Below are 18238 nucleotides of genomic sequence, written 5' to 3'. Positions count from 1 at the left end.
GTGTCGTTCTAAGACGTGTTGCATATACAGTACGCCTCTGCGCTGACGGTCCCTGGGCGACGTTGTGCACAATCAGCCGAGAACTAATAAAAGTCTGCAACAGAAGCACCAAAACCACCACCGCCCCGGTCCTTGACGAGGTCTGAGTTCGTGCAATTCAAGAGACGCAACACGATCCAGCCGAACATCCACTTGGCCGCCGGGCGGCCCGCCACTGAGAGGCGAGGACATGCACCTGCCGTCCCCCGGCGGCTGTGCTCAGCAACAGACCCCACAGGCGTCATCCAAAATCCCTGGAAGTGAGCAGAGAGGTACGGCCTGCAGGACCGTGTTCGAGCAGGTTCAATTTATGATAAAACAATCAAATATCACCAAAATCGCTTAAAGGTCAAAGACAACCAATTCTGGACTTCTTAGAGCAAGGGCAAGTTTTTGGATTTGTAGGACTGCAGCGAACAGTGATCTTAGTTATCGATTAATCTGTCAGTTTTCCTGATGACTAATCAATTATCGGATAAGAAGTTGAACATTCGGCTCATTTTTTCATTTAACCGCTCAAGCCTTTGTGTACGGTATTAGAAAGACACTAAAAGATGCAAATGAACAAATAATGGAATTGCTTTTTAAAAAAGAAAAACTTTCTTTTTTTTTTTTTTACTGAAATGCAATATATACATATATATATATTGTACAGTACTGACCAAGTTACAGCTGCCGTCCCCCCGGTTCTCTGAAAACAGCTCTAGCCGTCTTTCAGAATATGACCTTTTTTGAGTCTGTGTTTTCCAGTTACCGATTGTTAAATTAGTTGACGGTAACTTAATTAATCGATTCATCACGATTAATCCAATTTATCATATCGGTCTAAATAAAAAGAGTTTATAGACACACAAGACATAGATTGAGCTGTTGATGCCAAATAGAGGCATTCGAAGCTAAGGACACTGCAAACACCGTCAAGCACGGTGGTGGTAGCATCATGCAGTGGGGCGACAGAGCAAAAGTTTAAGGTATACAGAAGTATAATTTATTGGCCCTCAGCGATATGTTAACCACATGTTAACATGTTGCATGTTAACCGCATCGTAGTGGTTAACATGCAATTAAAAAGATGTTCACCAGCCGCTTTATTAGCCTCCCCTGCTCAGTGGCTCTCTCAGCCAAACACGAGGTCACAAAACTCATGCAGGAAAGACCGGTTTAATGAAAGTTCAAGTGACTTTGCTGTCAGAGCCAGATGGACTGGTCCGAATATTTCAAAAGCGATTCATATACTAGCAGGTTCTCACACATTCATAGCCCGGGATTAGAAGAAATTGTCAAAACGAGGGAAAGATAGAAATGAGTAGCATTGATGTCAAAAAAAAATGTGCAGCAGCACTTGAAATATCTTTTTGCTACAACCAAAGTATGCAGAATACCGTCCCTAAAGGCACCACGAAAACACGGACAGCTAACAGATTTCAAGAAGAAAAAAAAAAAGTTTGCCTGGTCCAACGAGTCACTCTATCATTACAATGATAGAGTGAGCGTTTAGCAGAAATGGCATAAAAGCTGAGCTAGTCATGGATCGGGGCCGTTGCTGACCACGTTTGTCCCTTTCTGAACACAGTGTACCCATCTTTTGATGGCCACTAATCCGCCCCGTAAAACAGCTCAGATCATCTCCAACTGGTTCCTTGAACATCATAACGGCAACTTTCAAGGTCCTCCAATGGCCACGGGATCTCAAAAGGCGGTTGAGCCGGGTATGAGTAAGGTGTGTCTAATAAAGTGACCCGCACTGAGTCTATGGCAACAAAGGAAATATGTCAAATTCAAAGAAATTTAGTCACAATATCTGAAGATATCTCTCTTCAGGAAGCAAACAAAGACAAAGAAGAAAATAATAATTTGGGAAAAAGAGACTCAATGGTGTTTTGGAATCCGTCTCTAATAAAAAGAGAACATGATTTATCATCATAGTAGACAAAAGTTAAACCAGGCTGTTTATAGCACATCACTGACACACATGCCCTAATGTGGACAGGGATCGGTTAAAACAAGACCCAAACGACTAACTGAGGCGCCACGGCAGGGCAGCGGGGTACAGCTATCTCACACCAGAACTCCTTCAACACTTGAAATTACTCCTGGAAAAAAAAAAAAGCGGTAGTCAAACGTTTATGAGCAAGAGACTGAAATGGAGAGTGGCGGATCAGAGTGCGTCAATCTACCCTTCCAGTCAACCGAACACCTCCAAGCAGCTGCTTTAAGCTGGGATGTGAGAGGTCAGAGACATTGTTAAGGGATTAGTCTGAATCCGATTCAAAGACCACAAACATTGCTGTCTCTGGTACACTGATATTATGAATGAGTGAATGCTGCTACGTTTTCTTCCAGCAATCCCACAGTTTTGTGTTTATTTGGAGCCGAAATCGAAACTGAAAGACACGTTTTCCTCGTCGCCCGGCCGTAATATAAAATCCGTCATAGCATTGCTCGGTGTTGTGATGACGGGTCGCTATGACAGGAATGCTGACTCATCCTTTGACGACTGACTGCTAAGCATTAAAATCATTTGACTCATGTGAGAGGCCCCCTCTCTCTAAATGTTTACATGCGTCGACCTGCGACGGACAAGAGATCCTGCTTCAACAAAGCACCATCAGGCAAATGAAAAAGCTTCAGGAAAACATTCTCTGGCTGAATGTACAAAATGCAAGATTAGTAATTAAAAATCTAGGGAAGTGGCAGTAGTAAGGTTAAGCATTTATTTTCTAAAACCTCTGAGGTTTAATTTTGCCGACATTTAGCTGTGAGGCCAAGGATTGTGAATTTTATCTCTTTAGAAGATTTTCCTTTCTGTTTCCTGATATTTATGCATTATTTACCACTCTACCTTGAGGCACTTTGGTCCCTTCAAACTGTTCTAACAAGAGCATTGTTATGAATCGTTGATGTGCAAAATTTCCCACCTCATTCATTCGTGCTTTTATGTAGCAATTAAGAAGCCTCCACATTATTCTGGACATACTTTAGTGGGTTGTTTTCCTGATAAGTCGTCTGTTTACCTATAAATTGGGTTGAGTCTGGCTGATTCTAGAGTGAAACATGAGACTGTTTGAATTTCGGGAACATTTTCCTGCTGCAGTTATAAAATATGCCCAAATTTCAACCAGTTTAGATGCTGAAGTTTCATTATCATTCCAGAAACATTGAGGAACGCACCATCAACTACATGAAGAAAAACATGTCCGCAGCATGATGTCGCCACCATCATGTGCAGTGACACATATCTCCAGCTCATAGGAGGCTGAGTCATGACTTAGCGATGAAAATTATGCGTGCCAGTAATACTTTTGTCCTTTCACTTTTAGTGATTGAATATTGTTACAACGTTGTGTTGAGATTGTGATGAAATAAAAATGCAGGGTGACAGTCCTAACGGATATTCTCATCACCATGTTAATGAGTGGAGATTAACAGATTAGTTCAGCAGCTCTATCAAATTTCAGCTACTGAAAACGACCTGATCTTAAAAGTTGTGCTTTATTTTATTTACTTCATTTTTATTTTCTCTTATTTATAGTCACACAAAGAACTCAGTTTGCCTCCTCGGATGTTGTTCCATCTACTTTTTTGTTCAAAAACCTAAAGCAAAAAAACTGAAAAATTTCATCCACCAAAAAATGTAATTTACAATGACATATCTCAAAAACTGCAGAAGTTTTCTTTTTCTTCCTGTCGGTTTTATGAACACACTTGGGTTTTTGTATCACTGGCTGCAGAAACATCTCTTTGAATTGTCAAGGTTGCCATCTGTTCTCCATGTTGATAGTTTGGGTGAGTTGTTGAGTCTTGAACACAAATCGTACCAGTGACGCCATATAACCCTAGAAGAAGCTCACCTCCAAGCTCTCGTTGACCTCTATCCCTCCGTCGTTGTCATCGTCCAGCTGCTTGTGGATGTGCCGCAGCGCCTCCAGGCTGAAGCGGTCGGCCTCGCCCACGCATGGCGGCATCACGATGAGACACGGGTCTACAGAGAAGAAACGCGTCACGTCAGTCCTTCGTACCCAAATTGTACCGCACGTGAAATACAAATCCTAATAAAGAAGGGTGTTTTAAGTTCCCAAAGACAAGAGATATTTGTTGCGTGGCTCACTGAAAATGGCCCCCAGCGCAACGCAGACACGCCAGCAAATGGAGCTCACTTTCAAGAGTCACAGTGGGAAAGCCAAAATGGCAATTAAATTAGATACGTTTTAATTATTTCAAGGCAATCCTGGAAGACTAAAATACAAGAAGTAGCATTTAATCAGTGAAGACAGTTAGTCAGGCAATTTCTTTGCGACTCATTTTCAAGATGCAGGCAGAATTTTATTTTAAAATCTAGGATTTTGTGAGCTTTTAGAGGAGCTTCTTCTGATATATGAACAGAATATATTCACGTGTTTTAAAAAGTAATGAAATATTCAACCTATTACATACAGAGGACAAAGCAAATGTTTTGTTGTAGTTTCTGAAACAATGAGAAGCAGCCTTTGTTTAATGATACATAAGTTGCATCATCCACAGAGTGAAATAAGCTAAGTCACACGCATGCTGCACCGAAGCCATCAGTCATGTCAAAGGGAGGAAAGTTAATACGGCAACATTGAGGCAGTTCAGTGCTGTTCGCCTCCAGGGTTGTGCCAGCTAACAAGGCTCCAATTGCATGAAATCTTCCTCATCTGAAGGTTTGAAATGCAGCTCACAAACTCAGACATTTGTATTTTCAGCACACAAATCACTTTAAAACACTTCAGTTCACATTCTATCAAGTAAATAGGAATAATCTGCTGCACTGAAAAACCTGCAAAATGTATACTTTTCAAGCTACTGGCTGCAATTTTACTGTGAAACAACAGATCTGTGTAAAAGTCCAGTGACTCTTAAATAAATAAAAGCACAAAGAGACCAGACATCATTAGGGAAAAGGAAACATCTGGATTTTTAGGATTTGACACTGAATAATTCCAACATTTCAACAAGCGCTTGGAGATTCCAACAAGGTTGCATCATGATTTCGGTGTCAGCCAATCAGCTCGCATTTATCTGACGGCTGTCGTTCGTCGGCTTTTCAACAAAAAGATTTTCGTCAGATTTTCGACAAAAAGCCAGTTTGACCACATATTTCAAACTGGTTTTTGACCTAGCTGGTCAAAACCCAGTTAGGTCAAATGCTAACTGGCTTTTAACCTAAAGGAATGATCTTCAGGTCAAAAGATTGATTAATATGCGGCATTTGAAGTATTCCGCATACTTTAGCCGTAAAATGTGGTAAGATAGTGAGTGATCAAGTTAAGTGTCATATTCCTGACAGCCTGTAAGTTATTAATTGTACAACAGATTAAGCAGAGGTAGCATAAAGCAGATTTCTCTTTAAAACAGCAGCTCAGCGCTCCAGTGGAAACCTCTGCTGAATGTTGTTGTCATTCCTGCGGCGTCCCTCAGCGTTCCCCCCGTCTTGTTTTTATTTGACCACCCCTGAACTGGAAAGGAGCCACATTGTCTCCAGAGTCCCCACAACACACACAAACCAAAGTGTTTGAAAATCCTCAGAAAGCTGCAGCTCAGGCGCAAACACGCACACACACACACACACACACCGCATTTGTCCCAATTTCAAAGGCATCAGTCAAACTGAACAAAAAGGTTTTTCCGCCTCAAAGATGGTCAGTCGTGTTCTGGCCTCGGTCCAAGCCAGAAGAACAACCGTGTTCTGCGCTGGCAAGAGTTCAAACAGAAGCGGGCGACCGCAAAGCCAACACACCATCACCTAACACGCCCAAACTCGGGTCTGTAATTCAGGTTGGCAACAAGAAACCCGTCAGTGCCTGAAATGGCGATTGAAAAACCCCAAAAGAGTGATTAAAGAGCAACAGTAAAAGAAAAAATACATAAAACAGCCGTGCCTTTTAAAACAGTTAATCTTTGGTAATTACTTCCAGGGCACAGAATAAAACTGAGCACTAGAATAAGATTACGAAACTTTAAAGATTCAGGAAATAATATTGTGTGTGTTTTCTGAAAATATTGGGCATTGTTTCAATTGTTTGATTTAATTTTGTTTTTTGTTCACAGTGCTACAGTCACAAGAACCATTTCTACACCAGAATGTTTCCTAAAACTGTGCAGATTATGCTCACAGACATTGGAGGTTTCTGCACCATCACCTTCAGCCTTACTGAAAGAGTAGATCTTACTGATGCAGCACACCATCAGTCATGACATCAACCAAAATATATGTCTAATAAATATTTTATTCATACATTTCCATATAATGGAAAGGAATAATGCACAGAAATCTGGTAGAATTTCAATCGGGTCAATCAGAATTGTAGTTTTCCTAATACTGAATTAACGAATTGTTTGGCTCTGCGCTTCTCTTTCTGCAGTAGAGGATGGTTGTTTACAGCGCAGGCGACTCACCGTACGCTTCATGGCGTCGAGCTGGTGCGTTTCACACGCGATATCCAAATGTTCTCAATGAAATTTAAAACGTCAGAGTCCACCCCTACAGGACGCAATCGTTCCTCAATTGCCCCTTTCTGTATGAAGCAAAGCGGAGTACAGGGGGCTGGTTTTTATTTGGCTACTCTGCACCTAGAAAAGGACAAAAAGTATATAATCCCCACACCCATTGAAAAAACAGTAGTTAAACAATTACACACACTCTGTTTGTGCAAGTGTGCAGGATATATAATGTGAGCCACTCCTTGCTCGTTTTAATCCCCCTCCTAATCCCCACTTATGATGTGAGAGTAAATGTTTGACAGTGTGGCAAATACATTTTGCATTTGAACAGCAGACTTAAGAACTCGCCATGTCCCTCCTTCTTGTGCAATTTGGAGGTCAGTCCGGTCTTTGTGAACAAACATTTGAGTAGCCCATTTTTTTGTTGGAGGCAGTCGTGGTACTCAGACGCCACTTTGGTTGTGTGGAGGTTTGAGGTGAATTTGCGACAGCGGTCGAAATGCTGAAGCATTTCTCGTTTTAACCGTCCAACTTAAACAGCATTTTCATAAACATATTGAAGGTTTGGAGGGCTAACTGATGTTAGCAGCTACTTTTGTTTTTTTTTCAATCGTTCCTAATTTAGGGGGAAAAAAACAGTCAAATTCATTGTAGTTGCATGGTGAAAGAAAAGCATCAGTCTGAAGAGTGTTTGTTGTGTCAGGTGAAGGAACTGGCACGGGCAAATGACTGAGCTTAGACGAAGCTGTGATCACTTGTTTGTGTGAAAATGGGCACAGTGGGTTAGTATATCAGAACTGGGCTGGATTTAAATGTAATGCAGTACAGAGGAACGTTGTGGAAACATCACGGGTTACTTCCTGGTAGGCCAAAATGATGAGCGCCGGCCTTCTCTTAACAAACCTCTGAGAAACAGGAAGGGGGCAACCACATGTCGCTCTAAACCACTTCTCAACATAAACAGAGGGTGAAAAAGTCGTAGGACGTCAGAAACCCTTTCAGTAAAGTCTTAGTCAAAGAAGCCTGTGTCTGTTTTCAGTCCAAAAGCACCTGAGAACGACTTACATAACGTATTTGCCTAGATCATCTGGGAAGTTTACATAGTCTGCTGTTTGCATAGCAGCGTGCATGTCTATTAGGCTGTTTGGTTATTTAAAGAGACAGAACTTTTCTTTGGGTTTTTACAAGCGAGGGCCGAGACGCACGCACACAGCTGCACATCCTATTGTGAGTCCAAGTTTAACTCTTCAGTGGGTTTTACTGAAGAGTTTACTGAAGACTTGGCTTCATTTCTCTCTACAGGCTGCTGTCGCGGCGGCATCGTTCCCCGTGATCTGACTTATCTTCCCACGCAAGGAAAAACAAGACAGGGTAAAAGAAGGAAAAACTGTCAGTCGCAGCTGGACTACCTGCTGTGCGACTCAGGAAGATGACAGCGCAGGCCTTTCCTTCCCAGGTGTCCCACTTTATTTTCGTATGATTGAGTACATTTAGGAACCGCCGTTAGCACAACAAAGAGGAACAGGAAGTGGCCCGCGCTGACCTCGAGCTCTCCCGGGGAGAAGCACGCTTCAAAACAAAACAGTGTAGCCTTAAAGATGACAAATTTGGAAAGCACTGGGTTATTTTTAGTCCCGGCTGTCAGCGTGTAAGAAAAAAAATAAAGAAATAAAAAAACTCAACAATGGCAGAGGTCTCCCTCGCTTGAGCAGGCGTCTGTCTGTGCGCTCAGACAGACGCACACAGGCAGCGCGGCGACGCGAGCGGGAGAGTGGTAGTAAAGCCGTTTGAGTCACTTTAACTCAAACGCATGCGGGCTGTCGCAGAGAGGGCAGCAGCTCGGCTTCAATAGAATCTGATAACAAAGGCATTTAGCTGTCAGCCTCTTCCTTTAAAGTGAAATGCTGCACCTGAAACAAGTTTTTCTTTCTTCTCCTTCTCCTTTTTAACACAACATATACATGTCATCGACAAGCCTCTGTCTTTGTTTTCACAAGGAGCTGAAGAGAAGGAGACAGGAGGAGACAACAATGAAGACAAAGTGCTCTGTGGTCTGGGACTTCCTCAGACATGACCCCCGTGGCATTTTGCCGACTGTATTTAAACCAACTACTGCTGCAAAACTCTACCGGCGTCCGAAAATAGACTAAACATCCACCATCCTGGAGCCGTATTGGGAGAAACAGAATAGAAGGAGCAACCTATAAAAGAAAGAAAAAAAATGGAAGCAGCTAAAAAAATAAAATAAAATAATAATAAAGTATTAAATTTTTCTTGTTTTGACAGCCTGCCTTGTGTCTCATTGGATTTTTTAAGTAATAAAACAGAATTATTAAATAGAATATTTAATGCAAAAATTAAAAAGAAGTGTGGCATTCATTTTTAATTTGCTTCCTTTAATTTGATGTCCCTAAAAAAAACATTTTTTTTTTTCAAAAAGCACAGTCAATATTCTGCAAAAGTCACCAAGTGTCCATCCAGTTGAAAATGTAAAAGATTTCCTTTTATAGATGCTCTCAATTCAATCTGAAGAGCTCAAGCTGGTTCCCCAAGAACAACAGGCAAACATTTCAGTCTCCATGTCTGCAAATACGAAGCTGTTCAAGTTACTTTTACCGGGCACTTTACAGCTTTTCACTTTTTCCAAAAAGAAAACCAAACACTTCCTCCAACATCCATTTATAAAGACAGCTGCATCAATTTCAGATGGCTGTAAATCAACAGCGTGAGTGTCATCGTTTTCCCTGCAGTGAGGATTAAAACCGGTCTCGGAGAACAAGCGGAGACTTTAAATCATCTCTTCACAGACCACAAAGGGAGATCTCTACGTGGCACCGAGCTTAGCTCCAATTCCGTCTTCGCTATAACTTGATCCGGGACGAGGAGCCTGATTCAGGGTAAGCGTATATGAGAAGAGGGAGTGTGCGTAGGGGTAACGCGGAGTTGAGACAGCGGGGCACGGTGGGTTTGATGATCTGTGACTGTGGGGGAGCAGAGGCGGCCTCTTTTCACCAGCGCACCAGCTTGAGATTTCTCAGGATCCTCTGCCATCTCCTCCTCTTCCACGCACAAACACACACTAATCCCTCTTTCTCCAGACACAGTCATTTTTCATTGCAGCATTATTCATCATACAGCAACTATTAATACAGACTCAACGGCTGGCAGAATCAGAAAGAGGCTCAGTCAAGAAATAAATTCAACTTCAACACGTTTATGCAGTGAATCTCTCGATTGGCCAGATAATCTCACCAAAATTTTGAACATAATTGTTTTTTGTACTTTATTTTTTGCTGAAACATAGGTATCCGATTAAAAATAATAAAATTTACATTTTCAATTTGACATTTAGCGGGTTTTTTAGCGGTAGAAGAAATCACTGAGATTATGCCATTCATTGTTTATGCATATTGTTTTGTTTTTTGTTTTTTTGCGCAAGTCCAAATTAAAATGTGATGGTACTTTTGATTCAAGGTTACGCTGCGAGTATCGCCAAACCGCCTATATGAAACCAATGCTGCGCTGAAATAATTCAGCGGCTCTCAAAACTTGACACAACACTGAGTTAAAGTTGCAGGTTTTTGAAATGTAATAAAAATGTGACTTATGTGCCATTTAAAAAATAAATAAATAGGGGAAGACGGTTGGATACAATAGCATGCCTTCAGAAGCAACTTTTCCTTCAGGTTAGTGTTTCATCCTTTTTTGAGTACGACTGTCAATCTGATGAAACAGAAACACAGTTCGGATCTCCTAGCAGTTGTCATTAAATGCAGCACCAATACTGCATAGGACTGCGGATAATGAATGTATATTAGGTAATTACAGAGGTGCATTCATGCCATTAACAACGTTTGGTGAAGCTTTGGTTTAGCACAGCAGGAAAACGGTTTTATGGCAGGCACTGAGGTCTGTACAACAGCCAACTACACTCTTCTACTGCCAACACAGCAGCTGTAACCAGATGCATGTTTTTCAGCAAAAGCATGCTGGTGGAAATAAAGCATAACTTTATCTAATATCTTTATTTGCTACTTTCAGGCCAGGGTTTGTTTGCAGTGAACTAATAAAACATCAACTTGTAAAATTGACGTTATTTACTTTACTTAATGCCAAATGTAACATCACTGCAACATTGAGTAGTGTCAAAGCGCCTTCTCTGACGAAAGCAAGATCCGAAGAATCAGTTTGTAAAGAGCTAATTGTTCTTGCAAATGCATCAGGAAGAAGCATTCTGGTTGTCTGGCATGAGGAATGCAAAATATGTTTGCATTCCTGATCCTCAGGGTTTGTTTGCAGGAAATCCCCAGGGTTCACCTTTGGCTCATTAAATTTGAATCAAGATAAGTATTACTGCAGCTGCTGCAGGAGAGTTTAGATAAGCTCAGAGTCCACATTAGCGAGACTCGGAGCTGAGATGTAAAAGCTGCCACAAAGTAGGTAGGCGGTCGAGTCTTTTTAAGTCGCCATTTTGCCTTCTCTGTGTGTTTTACGAAAGGACCGATTGGGAGAGGGGAGTATAGGTCAACTCGTCTCTGTTACGCAACACACTCCTCAATGACATACCGATAGGGACAAGTCGGCTGAGGTAGTTTCGGAGCAAGTCGGGTCCTGTGTGAAAGAACAAGGTGTTTAAATTTGAGGTAAGATTCAAACTAGTGTACTTTGCGAAACTGCAATGGAAGCACTTTTTTTTTCGCATCACACCAGTCATGTGATCAACAAGCGGATGTTACTACTGGCGGAAAAGACAAAGAAGACAACAGGAAGTGGTAGGAAGACGAACAAACGTATTCACGTGTGATTCTAATATTTTTTATTTAAGCGAAACACTGCAATTGCAAAATTATTTGGGGGCTTTTGGCACAATTTAGCAATTGAAAAATTGTGTCAACTTGGTTGCCGATTTTGTTGTGTGCAACAAAGTTCTGTGCACATTTGTAAAGGAAACACAACCAGTAAATGTCTGTCTTTCTAAGCTTTGCTCTGCGCCAACTTTAGGTGATGAAAATGGCTCAGCTTTGGTCAATTTCGATGCAAAAGAGCTCATCTCTTTCAAAATGGCATACCTTCACACATTTATTATTCTGACAGCGAGAGTTTTCTTTGAGCCAAGTAAGGATCCACACCAAACATTTAAAAGTTAGGCAATTTAGAGTAACACAAAACCAAACATGCATTATTTTGGACTGTGGGAGGAAGTTGGAGCACCCAACTACCTTTGTGTGAACCTGGCCGAGGATGTGATGTCAGAGTGGACCGTCGTACATGCTGCCCATGTGGCAGTCTCATAAGTCAAGCTGACGGGTCAGTATTAAAGGCGGGTAAATAAAGCTTCGGGAGAGTCTACCATTTCAGCTCATCAGCAACCATTAGTAAGACACAAATATCATCAGCCACCGTCGAGAGCAGAGGTATGAGAAGGGTGGAAGAGAGGCAGTTAAACAAGATACAGAAAGGGTTTGTTACTCTCGGTTTTCACAAGTTGGTCACAAGAGTGCAATGTTAAAAACAGACCCCATTTTAAGAAGCATTCTTGTCCAAAAGTAGTTTGGGGATCGAAATGAGTCACTAAACAGAGGCTGAATCCGACTGGCAACTGGGACCTTGTAAGACGTGTTTCAGCGCCGATGCTTTACCATTATTCATGTGACGATGTGCTGACAGATGAGTCTTTAAACTCCGTGTGTTGCAGGCGTGGCAGAGGAATGTGCTGCAACAAAGTCACCAATGAGCAGCACACACAAATATACGATTACATCCGATGACAAGACAACCACTGCCGTCCACAAACACAAATTGGGGTTCTGAAACGACGTCTTGATAAGCCACCTCTGTAAGCTATTTTCAACATGTCTGAACGGACCTTCGTCCGCTCTGAAAGACGACAGAATACAGAACATATCGAGCACATAGCATAGGAGGAGGCGGATCAGCTCGTGACGTCTTGCTGGCTTACAGGAGCCCACTCCTTTTGTGAAAAATCTTGAGCATCTCAACCAACGGTAATCCTCTGCTTGGGCAACAACTTGAAACAAGAGGGCAGATGAAGAGGAAGGGCCTCAACGTCTCGCTTAGTCTGACGAGAAAACTTCCAGAAAAGGAGACGTTCCCTGCTTTCTCTCAGGAATGTTTGAGCAAGAACCAGAACACGGGATGTGCGATGCGGGCCTCAGACGCGAGGAGGAAAGGGCACCGCGAGGCCAAGCAATCATTTAATTAGCTGAACTCGCCACGCTCCTCTGGACAGGAGGTTAATGGAGTGAGTGTCTACAGAGAGACAAAGGGGATACTTGAAGAAAAGCCTGATGGGAGTTCAGCATGTACATTCAGTATATATTGTACAAAGACCAAAAACAGTAGAAAATAACTTCTACTACTGTGCGTGCCTCCGTGTTAATCCCAGCTGGGTTTATATGTTCCCTCATTGCTCACGGGGCCCTGAGGGATGGAAAGCTAAAGAGAAGATTACAAATGTGTTTTTGGATTTCCAGCAGAAACAAAATAATTTTCACAGTCACATAAATTAAGGTTAGACTTTCCGGGGGTGAGCGGGGGAGCCCTGCAAACACTCTGAGGAAGAATCGGTTGCAGTCGTGAAATTTCCTCACTGCTAAATATTCCACAGTCAGAGGCATTAAGAGTGATTGGAGAAGACAGAAACTCAGCCACAAAGTGGTGGATCATATAAAATTACAGAGCGGGGTCAGTGCATCATGAGGCTCGCAGTGAGCAGAGGTCACCAAGTTTATGCGTTCAGTAGCTCCAGACCTCCCAATGTCAGATTACTTCAAGAACAAGCTACACAGAGCTTCACAAAATGAGCTTCCATTGGCAAGCAGCTACTTCCAAGCCATCCTAAGCATCAGATGCATTCGCTTCTCTGGGTGCTTTCACACCTCATACTCTGCTAGACTCAGTTTGACTGGGAACCAAAATTGCTACATTTTCAGCTGGTGCTGTTTGCTTTCACACTTTCACCTTGTTTTTTTAGTTGAACGAGAGTTCACCTTTTTGGCACCAGAGTTCAGTTAAGCATTTATACTTTTTTGAGCACACCAAGATTTTTGACACTATTTCATGCTCCTTATTGTGCAGATCAGTGTTAAGTCCTCCTGCTCCAACATGAATGCACCAATACATACAGCAAGCTACACAAAGACTCGTGAAAGTTGTTGTGTAAAAGCTAGACGAATCTGCCCAAAGGCCTGACCACCTTGGGAGAACTTAAGACTGGACACCATTAGCCAAGTCTTGTTGTCCAACATGAGTGTCTGACCTCAGAGATGTGCTTCTGGAAAAATGGTCATACATTCTTATAATCATAAAACCAAGAGGAAATACTCCCCACACCAGTAAAAGCCATTTTAGCTGCAAGTTTACACAAATGGTATGAACAGCACCTTAAGCTTTGCAACACCATTACAGCAAAATGAATACTAAGAGCTGAAAAGGTGTGGGGGGAGGAGAAACATTGTTGAGACGTACATGTATTTATATCTCTACTATCTCAAGGGAATGTTATTAGAATAACAAATCACCAAAGACAAGAATCTCAAGTCACTCTTTAAACAATATTTCGAGTTGTGAGCAGAAGACCGGGTTGAGCGACGGAATGAGGCTGAACGCAACAAAAAATTAAATAAAGCCTTTCCCAGGTGCTTTGAGAAGCAACGATAAGATCCTTTGTCACGCTTTTCATCTGAATTGACTTGTGTGGAAAGGTTCCCGAATGTAATTCCTGGGAATTCACACGACGGAGCACACTTTGTCCATACAGGTTTTTTTTTTTTTCCTTCCTTAAAACATGTCAGACTGATTAAGCTGGAAGAAGAGTTCCTGGTGGAAATGTATCACTTAATCGTTGAAGGGATATAAACTTAAGGCTTTAGACAAAGGAGGGACAATAAACACATAGGCTGTCTGCCACTCATATAAAATCTCTTCCACAATCCTTTAATTTGCTAAACAAAAACCTGTCCTCGTTCAGCACATCACTTTTTCCATCTGCAGCCGCCTGCTTTAGATCAGCAAACGTCCAAACGGCGAGATAACAAACGTTTCTGCCTTTTGGCAGCATTCTAGTCTGAGGCCTGCAGCTTTATGCTTCAGGCATACTGTCAAAACTACTGATTTTACGAGTCATTACATCTGTTGATCAGTTAATCAAATAGGTTCAACGCGTAATTAATTAGTTCCAGTTGATTGCTACTTTCAGTCTGAAGTCCTACAGAGAGAGCAAGAATAGACTTAATTTTTGACCGATTGTTTTATTATTTTGTCCTTCGTGCACTGCTCTATTCGGAGGGATCCAAAATGTTGGTAGAATGCTAGTAATTGTAGTAAATACACATTAGAACTGAACATGTGGCAACATCTTGTGTATAAAGCAGTGAAAAATACAATACTCCACGTTGCAAATTCTTGATTTAGGATTTCTCATAATTGATACTTTCACCACTGAATCTTACATTTATGTTGTATCATTAAGTTGAATCAAAATCCAAAGGCCGAGTCTCTGGAGAGGCCAACGCAGAAATGCCAGGAACAAAATGTCCGAACTACCACTGTTACCTTTCAAATTTACGAGGTTTTTTTGTGCCAAGTTTCTCAGTACTCAGATTTGTTAATTTACAACGAAATATAGATTTGGTTCTTCTCCAGCATCCTGTGCGCGTCCTTCATCTTCCTGCAAGACCGGATTCTGTCCTGTTTTTTTTTTTTTCATTGCTGCTTCTAAATTTGGATGCGAGGATGGGAGAGATGAACTCCGGAAAACCTGCAGATTAAATGTAATAAATAGTAGGGATTGCCATAGTAAATATTAAACTTCTTTTCCAAAAAAAGAAAGAAAGAAAAAAAAAAAAGTAGGAGTCTTCCTAATTTTTAATCCTTTCTCTAAAGGGAGCCAAACTGTTTTGAATTTATAACAAGAGTATCTGTGGGACATTTTCAGCCATTCTGCAGGTTTAAGGAAGACTTTTTCTGGAGACAGAGAACACTGACTGCTTTGTTTTTCTTTTTGTTTTTTTTTCTCTGTTTTTCAGGCCAGTCATTATAAATAACCATTTTCGAAATAAAGCTCCGGGTGTTCATTCCTAGCATCTGAATAGCACAAGTTGCCACATGTTTATTCTTAAATTGTGTTTTTGTCTGTCACCAAAACACTTAAGATTTGTTCCACATGTTAAGCTAATTGTACAGAAAATGCAATATCACAGGTTAACCAGCGTAAATCTTGTTTTTGGACCAACAAGGGTAATTCACAAAGCCTATTAGTTTTATGGTGTGTTGAAAAACAGGAAATTCGAGGATGAACTATGAAGAGGTAGTTTTAGATACATTTTAATTTGAGCGTTTTAAAAAAATACAAGAAAAAAAATCTAGAAGTAATTCAAGGTGATTTACTTCAGAATTTATTTATTTATTTTTAATATTTTGAATTGTTTAACCGAAGAGACTGGAACACGTCACAACTTTGTGAAAGGTTGCTACCAACACAGTGTCTAAATATCTCATTTACATTTGGTTCTTTCCTGTTTTTTGCTGTGTGTGTTTGTTTTTATGGACACATCCGGACACGTGTTTTATTATAAAAAAACGTTTTATTAGTAATTCAGGCAATAATAAGCATCTTTAAGGTCTTCCCTCAAAATTTTGAAAACAAATTGTGACACGTAATCAAGCTGGACAATCAGTATTTCAAAAAACTTTTTTCTTGATCATATTTTGAGTAAAAGGAAAAGTAAAACTCACCACAGGAAACTTTCCCAAAGCAAAGGTTGTAGAGGGTTCCTGTATTGAGACAATGTGCTTCTTTTGTTGTTTTCATTGTTTGTAATTTTTTTTTTCCTTTTTGCAAAAATATGACAAATAGTGTGTAAAGGGAAAATGTGGGGCTATTCGTCCAAAAGCAGCTTTCTAACAGGCTTAACAAAAGTCAGTGTTTTACTAAATTAAAAATGGTTAGGTGTCTTTGGTCGAAGAGGAAACAATAGACCAAGTCTGGAATAAGTCTGGAGAAATATTGATAAAGACCAATGTAAAAAGTAACGAGGAACCGCAGCTGCTTGGTAGGATAAACTGTCAATTTTGGGATCAAAATAAAGTTTAACTGCCAATGGAAAGATAACTGGGCTAATTTAACGGATTTCATCTAATAGTAAAAATAACCTGGGTTCTTGAGAAATGAAAAGAACCCTAAATTTTAAATAAATTCCCTAGCAACAATCAAACGTCAATGTGGAAAGAGAGATAAACTGAGATTCCTTTTTAAATATGTTTTCCTAGGTCTTTCTTGTAAATGACGCTGTTATGAGTACAGGTCAGAGCATGATCGTCAGTGGAGACAGAACCGAGAAGGGCCAGCATACCAAAGAAATCCACACCACTCACTGCCCTCCTCACCCGGGCCCACCGCATCACGTGCCCTCTGCCAAGGGAAAGTCCCTGAAATCCGAGGGGGCCGCTTCTCCGTGCTCATGTCCAGCATTAAATCTCATTAAATCTCAAAAATTCACCTGAAAATATGTATGCCGTGTACATTGCTGAACAAAAAATTGCACACAGTGACTGTGCCCCTGTAACAGGTTTAGACCTCTGTGAAGGACATAACACTGGTTTCTTCCGGTGTTGAGGTGGGAAGTATTATCACGGTGGGAGCCCACTCTCTCTGTGACGCCTATCCGTCTTTTATCCAGGAGGAATTGAGCCGCCGCTGGGATTGGCTTCCGTTTCAAGAAGCCGACAAAGGTGAGTTTGCACCAAAACAACGTCATCTGTCCAATTTATCATCAAGCATAACCGTCGGAAGAGCTTGAGTAATTGATCATCCAACCCTTTAAGCCACTACATAAGTAAACTAAAAATAGAGGAAGTGACACCTAAAAAGGGAACCAAGACTATTTTCCTTTCTACTCAGGTTTATGCACACAGATCTGCAACTCTGAGCTGTTGCTGGTAATGAAGGGCTCACCCAGCTTGTGTGCTGCCAGCTGGGGACATCAACACCTTAAAATGAGCAGCACAGGGACAACAATGGACTCCGGCTCCGTTCCTCTGGGGATGTGTGAGGGCAGCCTCTGCTACTGGAAGCTGCCACTCACAGCAGGAAACGGTTTACAGCAGAGCACACTGACCTACATCCCCTGGTGAAACAGTGAATCAGCTTATTGGCTGCAAAGGGGGGCCTCTGCTTATGGACGCATTATCTGAAGCACCTCTTGTGTGCCTTTTAGATTCAGGAATGTACCACTAGGGTTATGTTTTTCCATTTAAGGTCTTTTATCAAACATATACTGGACAAGAACTGGAGATCCGAAATCATGTCATGGGTGGATCGCTGTACAACAATTTGCCACCCAACCAACTTTCAACACTCTTTGGTTGTGATCTTGGGCACAGAAACACAATCCCATCAGGAACAGTGATGAGCGTTCTGGATCCACAGAGGCAACGTTAGCCACAAGGACACGGGGCAGTGTTTTGAAATCTTCCTCCACTTGCTAATAGGGTAAATAAAGGGGTTTAAGAACTTGGGGTGAGAGGCAACACGGCGATAAGGTCTCCAGAAACAGCTGTGTTTTGAATGCAGTCATTAAAAAGTTAACTGAGTTTTCTTTTTAAACTCCCGTGTTTCCATTAAGCAAATTTATTTTTAGAATAATCCCAATTTACGCAATTACATCAGTCAAAGAAAACGCATCAAGGAAATCAGGAGACTCTCTTGAGCAAAAGC

At 41.3% G+C, this 18238-nt stretch overlaps 1 protein-coding gene and 1 long non-coding RNA gene across 6 annotated transcripts in view; one reads left to right on the top strand and one right to left on the bottom strand.

Annotated features, from left to right (window-relative positions):
- The window catches only part of stim2b (stromal interaction molecule 2b), a 43193-nt gene that overhangs the window by 16132 nt on the left and 8823 nt on the right, over positions 1–18238 (bottom strand). For all 5 annotated transcript variants that reach the window (XM_055060241.1, XM_055060242.1, XM_055060244.1 and 2 more), the window contains one exon: positions 3891–4021. In XM_055060241.1, coding sequence (XP_054916216.1) covers positions 3891–4021 — 131 coding nt within the window. The remainder of the gene's footprint in view (positions 1–3890; positions 4022–18238) is intronic.
- On the top strand, positions 7689–8726 carry LOC129379460 (uncharacterized). Its single transcript, XR_008608181.1, has 3 exons — positions 7689–7728; positions 7804–7957; positions 8499–8726. It is a non-coding gene; the product is annotated as an uncharacterized LOC129379460 (long non-coding RNA).

The sequence above is a fragment of the Poeciliopsis prolifica genome, unplaced genomic scaffold (assembly GCF_027474105.1).
Source record: "Poeciliopsis prolifica strain line A6 unplaced genomic scaffold, Auburn_PproV2 SCAFFOLD058, whole genome shotgun sequence".
In the NCBI taxonomy this organism is placed as follows: Eukaryota; Metazoa; Chordata; class Actinopteri; order Cyprinodontiformes; family Poeciliidae; genus Poeciliopsis; species Poeciliopsis prolifica.
The sequence above is the reverse complement of the archived record's forward strand: the minus strand, read 5'-3'. Positions and strand labels throughout refer to the sequence as shown.